Source organism: Bidens hawaiensis, unplaced genomic scaffold, assembly GCF_021521415.1.
Source record: "Bidens hawaiensis isolate Kalapana, Puna unplaced genomic scaffold, B.hawaiensis_p1.1 tig00007455_1, whole genome shotgun sequence".
Classification (NCBI taxonomy): domain Eukaryota; kingdom Viridiplantae; phylum Streptophyta; class Magnoliopsida; order Asterales; family Asteraceae; genus Bidens; species Bidens hawaiensis.
This window is the reverse complement of record NW_027491522.1, coordinates 317,249-323,565: the sequence shown is the minus strand read 5'-3', so window position 1 is coordinate 323,565 and position 6,317 is coordinate 317,249. Positions and strand designations below refer to the sequence as shown.

The 6,317-nt window shown below is 37.3% G+C and overlaps 1 protein-coding gene and 1 pseudogene across 2 annotated transcripts; one reads left to right on the top strand and one right to left on the bottom strand.

Moving 5' to 3' along the window:
- Nucleotides 1-360: 360 nt before the first annotated feature.
- Nucleotides 361-4,128, bottom strand: LOC143635374 (putative zinc finger CCHC domain-containing protein At4g19190; annotated as a pseudogene). Its single transcript, XR_013154046.1, has 6 exons — nucleotides 4,067-4,128; nucleotides 3,816-3,994; nucleotides 3,497-3,750; nucleotides 3,223-3,424; nucleotides 1,041-1,155; nucleotides 361-912 (listed from the first exon to the last, which is right to left on the bottom strand). The product of XR_013154046.1 is annotated as a putative zinc finger CCHC domain-containing protein At4g19190 (transcript).
- A 132-nt stretch (nucleotides 4,129-4,260) lies between these two features.
- Nucleotides 4,261-5,011, top strand: LOC143635373 (uncharacterized). Its single transcript, XM_077103225.1, has 2 exons — nucleotides 4,261-4,381; nucleotides 4,461-5,011. The coding sequence occupies exons 1-2, from the start codon at nucleotides 4,261-4,263 to the stop codon at nucleotides 5,009-5,011; spliced, it is 672 nt and encodes a 223-aa protein (XP_076959340.1).
- The last annotated feature ends 1,306 nt before the right edge of the window (nucleotides 5,012-6,317 follow it).

Below are 6,317 nucleotides of genomic sequence, written 5' to 3'. Positions count from 1 at the left end.
AGAAAACAAACCCAAAAACTAACCCGAATTACTTCGATTTGGGTTCGGGCTCAGTTTAGTCATTTCTTAGGTTGAGTTAGTTCGGGTACGGGTTTTCTCGGGTGAAGTTTGATTTAAAAATGGCGGCCCTAAATAGCATCGGTTTAATAGGCGTCTCTTGTTTGGGTTGATATATTTAACCAATTGAAGTAAATGGCTTTTTGTAACCCCGGTCGATTGTAAAACAATGTCATATATGTGTTTCGTATAGTAAGGTATCGGGTATGACTGGTAATTAAAAAAAAAACACTACCAAGAACAAAGGAAAATAAATTGAGAACAAAAATCTTTACATGCATGACTCATGTAAAGTCTGTATGTTTCATGTAGTCATGTCCGATATGCATAACATCATACTCGAGGAAATTTTGAAAACGGATCACCCCATTAAAGAAATTACAGTCATTTTGTTTCTTACGGTTTAAACAGAAACTGGTAATATCAGCTCAGTTTTAGTTTTAAAACAACCGGTTCTTAAATCAGTGTACAATGTGGTGTACTGAAGCTAACAACAATCTCAGTCTCGAGAATATGAACGTCTACGGTGACGATGGTGGCGGTGATGCTGACGAGGTTCATATCTTTGTTGGTGATCAGAGTCTAAACTCTCACGCCGCCTATGTCTGCTACCACTGCCCCTTTTACGCATGTCAACTTCTGAAGCATCTGATGAACTTGATTCAGACTGTTTTCGTTTCTTTTTCTTCTTATGTTGACTTTTACTCTTCTTTGACCGCTTTTCTGCATCATTCGACAAATTGTCTTGGCGATCTGGCGAGTGTCCTTTGTGCTTTCTCTTGCTACCGGACTTCTTTTCCTTTTTCGTAGAGAAGTTGGCTAACAGATTCGGGATGACTTCCTCACCAAGAAACCCTATACATTGCAGACAACAGTAGGATCACATTGATTTATTGTTATTTTAGGTTTATTTTAATCTTCTTTATAATATAATTATCTGGTGACATTATGCGTGTGAAATCATATTTCTTATGTAAACTTGCCTCCATATTCATCAAATATGTCCTCTGCAACAATCTGCTGATTTGGATCATCTGGTTTGAATCCGCCCCGAGGTTGGCTCATTCCAGGCTTTTGTTTTAACTCCCACTTAAGAGGCTGCAAATTTAAATTACATATATATAATAAGCAGCATTAATTCACCTCAAGCTATGTGTAGTGGAGGGCTACAAAATGGGGGGGACGGGGGTGATTTTTATTTTAGGGGTGTAATGGTGTTGTAGCCCAAAAATCACCCCCCTCCCCAAGCCGGGCGACAAATCTATACCCCCCCTCCCCCTTTCGTATGAACTTTACAACTTACAAGTACATATAAGAACACAAGTTAATTTGTACTTTCAGCCATATTGAATAAAGTGGGGGACCTCTTGTTATAACACCATCAGTATTGACTGTTGACCTGCATGATCACAACCCTCAAATCATGCCTTCTCTTGCTCTCATTCCTTAGTATTTTCCTACTTATATGTCCTTGTCATCTTTGTAAGGTTCATTCATCAATCAAATACATACAATGTTATTCAAATTACACCTCCCCTTAGATATCAGGTAGTTTAAAATATTGACTTCAAGAATTTTGCTTTAGTAGCATAGTTATTTATAGGTTAGGCATTCCTTAATTTTTTTAATCACTGTCACACTAATTTGGTTGAACTAGACAACTACCCTTCATGTTCCTAACATATATACAGTGTAAGCATTCTTTTATAAACATCATTTTCTTAAAAGTTTTCAGCTCAAATTGATTGTGCAACATAAACTCCAAATTGGTTGACAAGCAACTTGTTGGCCGAGAGCGCGTCCGAGCTATCTTGTGGGGTTTAGCGTTCAAGAACTCTAACCCACAAAGTTCATGATCTGTGCCAAACTTAAGGATTCGCTAGAACGAATCAGCTAGACCTTCACAGGAAGACCAATATGATGATTAAGATCAGGTGGACTATATCTACTTAGTGGTTGAGATCATCTGAGATATTGTGGCACTAGAGAGATGTTCTTCATTCAGAAATCTAATACTCTATCTGATGTAGCCAACCACCAGGAATGGCTGGTAATGCCTGTTTTAGATGTGACGACTCAAAACTTCCTACCGAGAATGAGAGAACAATGTTTGACAAGAAGCAAGATGTGGTCGTACAAATGTTTGATCCCAAAAAGTGAGTGATTTGAACCTTGCAAAGTAAAACCCGCGAAGGGAATATTATGCCCTAAAGGCCTAAAGACTAAGTGGATCGATGGTGTCATGAGGACCGTTTGCAAAAAGATATGATCATAAGTGCTTTTTTCCCCCTTTTAGGCTCGAGGGAGATCTATGCTGTGTAGTAGATGTGATTTGAAACCATGATCATATCTTCCAAACCATGCAAACCAACTTCAAACCACATCCATTGCAAAACAAAATCTCCCTCAATGCCAATAGAAATAAACGCTTATCATCATATCTTTCGTCAGAGAGTAGTTATTGCCCGCTTGATCTTAATCATCATCTTGGTCTTCCTGTGAAGCACCCGCCATTCCTTTTGGCAAAGTCTTAACATGCATCATGACTTCATGAGCTTTGTTGCTTGTGGGTTAGGGTCCTCAAACCCTAGCCCACACAATATAGTTCAGATGCGAAAACTTTTAAGAAATTGAAGTCTATCCTGGAATGCATACATGAACATAAAGAAGTAGCTGTCTCGTTAAACCAAAACGGGGCGACTGTGATTAACTTTATTTTAAAGAATCCCTAACCTTTATATAACTACACTAATAAAACAAAATTATTGAAGTCGATATTTTAAACTACCTGATACCAACGGTGAGGTGTAATTTGAATAGGTATTTGAAATTTGATTGATTAAAAAACCTTAAAAAGAGAAGACCTTTTTCACATGTCAAGTTGAGTTGACTCGAAACACTTGTCCAAATGTCCAATAATTAACAATTTTATGAACGATTAGTCTGTCATGTAAGATAAAACTACACTGTGCACAACTTTCAACATGCTCAACCCATTTGACTCATTTCCCCGTGCAAATAAATTTTCTGATTTGATCCATTAGAAATAAACCATAACCGCAATCAACCAATTCACAAGCAAACAGGATAGCACCAAACTAGCATTCACCTCATCTCAATTCACATGCAACAATCTAAACTTCTAACAAGTTTGTACTCAGTTACCTCAGATGATTCTGTCTGAGCTATAATAGCTGTTAAGGGGTCATCTCTTTTCAACCGACTCTCTTCATTTGGCATTATTGCATCCTTCAATGGACATTCTCTATCACCACTTTGGTGGCCAAACGTCCCACACCTCACACATTTTACATTCCTTATTTCAATTCCAAATGGCTTTGCCCTTCCAGCAACACCAGTCTCTAGCCTGAAACAATGTTATAAGTTAAATTTACGAAAGGAAAAAAAACGAAAACTGTTTAAAGAACATGATTATAACTTTGGGGCATTTTTAAGGGCTTCAAATTGTTCTTCGGTTGGTAGGTTACGGCCAAAAACATCTTTCGGCCTTGGCTTCTTCGTTGGCTCATTTGGAGGCAACCTGCAAATAGAAGCATAAGTATAAGTTGTTCCACATCATAAAGAATAGCAATGAGTTAATTACGCAGGCTCGTCTTGTGAGGTTTCAGCAGCTTTGGCGCTTTCAGCATTATAACCAGGGGGGCGGACGTACATGAAGCTAACAGCTTTCATCTAGAAAAAAGAAAAAGTGAGATATAAAAATGAAGAAACGGTTAGAATAGTAACAGCTCGCTTACTTTTTCCTTGTCTTTCTTGGAAACGAGGGCCGCCTGGCGGAGAAACTCTTGTTCCTGAGCATACTCTCGGTTGGGCGTGCGTCTGTTCGGCAATCCACTTGCGGCGTTGGTTAGGGTAAGAGAGAGGATGCCATGGCTTTTGGTTGATACAGAATTCTGATTTCAACCCCAAATCTTTACTACTCGATCAATTAGGACAGGGATAGGAGGTGTGAAAACCACACTTTCGCATACAAATAAAACACAATCACCTCTTGTTCGTGATCGAGCAGGCGTTAATGAAATTTTGGTCCCTCACTATTTTAGCATCCATCCTCTACATGGCAAACATCATTTTAGGCGTTGTTTACGACAGTTATTTACGCGTTTATCAAATGATTTGTCAGATCGGAATATTTTTTTCCAACAAAGACTAGATGCAAGAGGTAGACCCGGTTTCACGACTATGCAAAAATGTACGGCTGCTATTCGTCAACTAGCGTATGCAATTTCGTCAGACGCAATGGATGAATACCTAGGAATGTTTGAAAAAATTGCACGAGACTCACTTTATTTTTTCTATCAAGGTAAACATATATACATGTATGTTTTGTTTGGTTATGTTTTTATATTGTTCGAGGGTTTATATATTTTATATTTATATAGGGATCATATTGATTTACTCACGGAGATATTTGCGGAAACCAACTTTGCATGATATCCGATGCATATACAAGGTGCACCGTGAAAAACACGGTTTCCCTGGAATGCTTGGTAGCATAGATTGTAGGCATGTTGAACGGGATATGTGTCATACAACCCGGAGAGGTCAGTTCCACCAGGGTGATCACCCTGACCCCACTATTATGCTTGAGGTGTTGGCCTCCCAAGATCTTTGGTTCTGGTATGTGTTTTGTGGTGTTGCAGGGTTATATAACGACATAAATGTTATCAAACAGTCACCAATATTCTATGACATTATTGATAGGGTTGAACCGGCTCAATCGTTTTATGCAAATGGGGAACAATTCAAACATGGCTACTACCTGGCTGATGGCATTTACAACGAATGGCCAACGCTTGTTCAGGCTTATTCATCTCCCATTGAAGACAAAGGGAAGTACTTTACGAAAAAGCAAGAATCAGCACGAAAAGATATTAGAAGGGCGTTTGGAGTTCTAAAGAAAAAAGTTAATTTGATTTCGAGGCCACTATAGATGCTGTCAAGGGAGAAAATAATGGATGTCGTCTATATTTGTATAATTCTTCATAACCATTGTTCTTGAGGACATATGTATGGCTATTTGTCAAAACTAACAACGACGAATCGATAATCATCGATGATGAAAAACTTCAAAACCTTATATGTCTCAAAAACCGCGTGGTCCATGGAAACCTTCGTCATAAGTTGGTCGAGCATTTGATGGGCCAGACGTCCCGATGATCTTGTACTTGACTAGTGTTATTTGTTGTTTTTAATATTTTTATTTTAATGTAATATTACTCAGTTTCTAAATACAGAAGAAAAATAAATTAAACAAAAAATAAAAAAATTCGTTGAACCTACCGTTTGCTTGAACTGCAACAGGCTCAGGTGGCTTCAGCGAGTGTTCAGTAAACATCTAGTCAGCACTACATGGCATAATATTATTGGATGAATTCATCCTCTGAATTCAACGACAACACATAGCTTAACCGTGACTAAAGCAATGTTACCGCGCCTAAACTTTTGGTACCAAGTATTACTAAAAAGAGAGCATGACATAATCCAACAAAATATATAATCTAATAATATTAAAGTAAAACGGCATGAAATAATCCAATAATTAAATTCAAGTTAATTTGATAATAAAACATCAAAATAGTATAATCCGACACAATCTTCATCTTCAATGAGAGAGTTCTTGTTTTATTTTCCAATGGCATTCTAAAAAACGATAAATAGCATTAATTTTTTTATTAAAAATAAAGCATATGGATAAAAAGTAAGAGAATTATAAGTTTGTATCTTCCTTTTATTTTTTTTTAAATTATCAACCACGTCTTATAGTTGTACTTCATAAAGTTGAAATTTTTGTAGATGAGGTGGTTCGATTATGTTGGATTTAAAATTCTCTTTAACTAAAACCGACCTGTATTTGACGGTTTCCAAAAATTCATTAAACTGCCCACCGATTATGCTGGCCATGGTTATGTTAACCGTTATAATGATTAATTTTCTCACCCCTACTTCTCATCCGGTGTCAATTGAGCTAGAGCTCATCAGCGATGTATAACATTCCTAAAACACAATTTTGGTAAGTATGACATAATTCCCTAATACCTGATATAATAAACAAAAGTTTATTTGTGCCGCGTGACCTCTATTTGGACCATCACTTATAAAATTGTCCGTCCTTTTTCAAAAGCCACTTTTTAGTTCACACGGATCATTAGGATCCAACCCATCCTTTAACAAAACAAAATTTACTTTCCATATTCATTCACTTAACCTGATACCTAGTTATCACGCACTCTTAAGGT

What these genes read in the sequence shown, in the direction of transcription:
- LOC143635373 (XM_077103225.1), top strand. Translation starts at nt 4,261, where the DNA reads ATGCAAAAATGTACGGCTGCTATTCGTCAACTAGCGTATGCAATTTCG. An exon ending in ACTTTATTTTTTCTATCAAG is followed by an intron (nt 4,382 to 4,460) that starts GTAAACATATAT and finishes ATATTTATATAG; the next exon opens with GGATCATATTGATTTACTCA.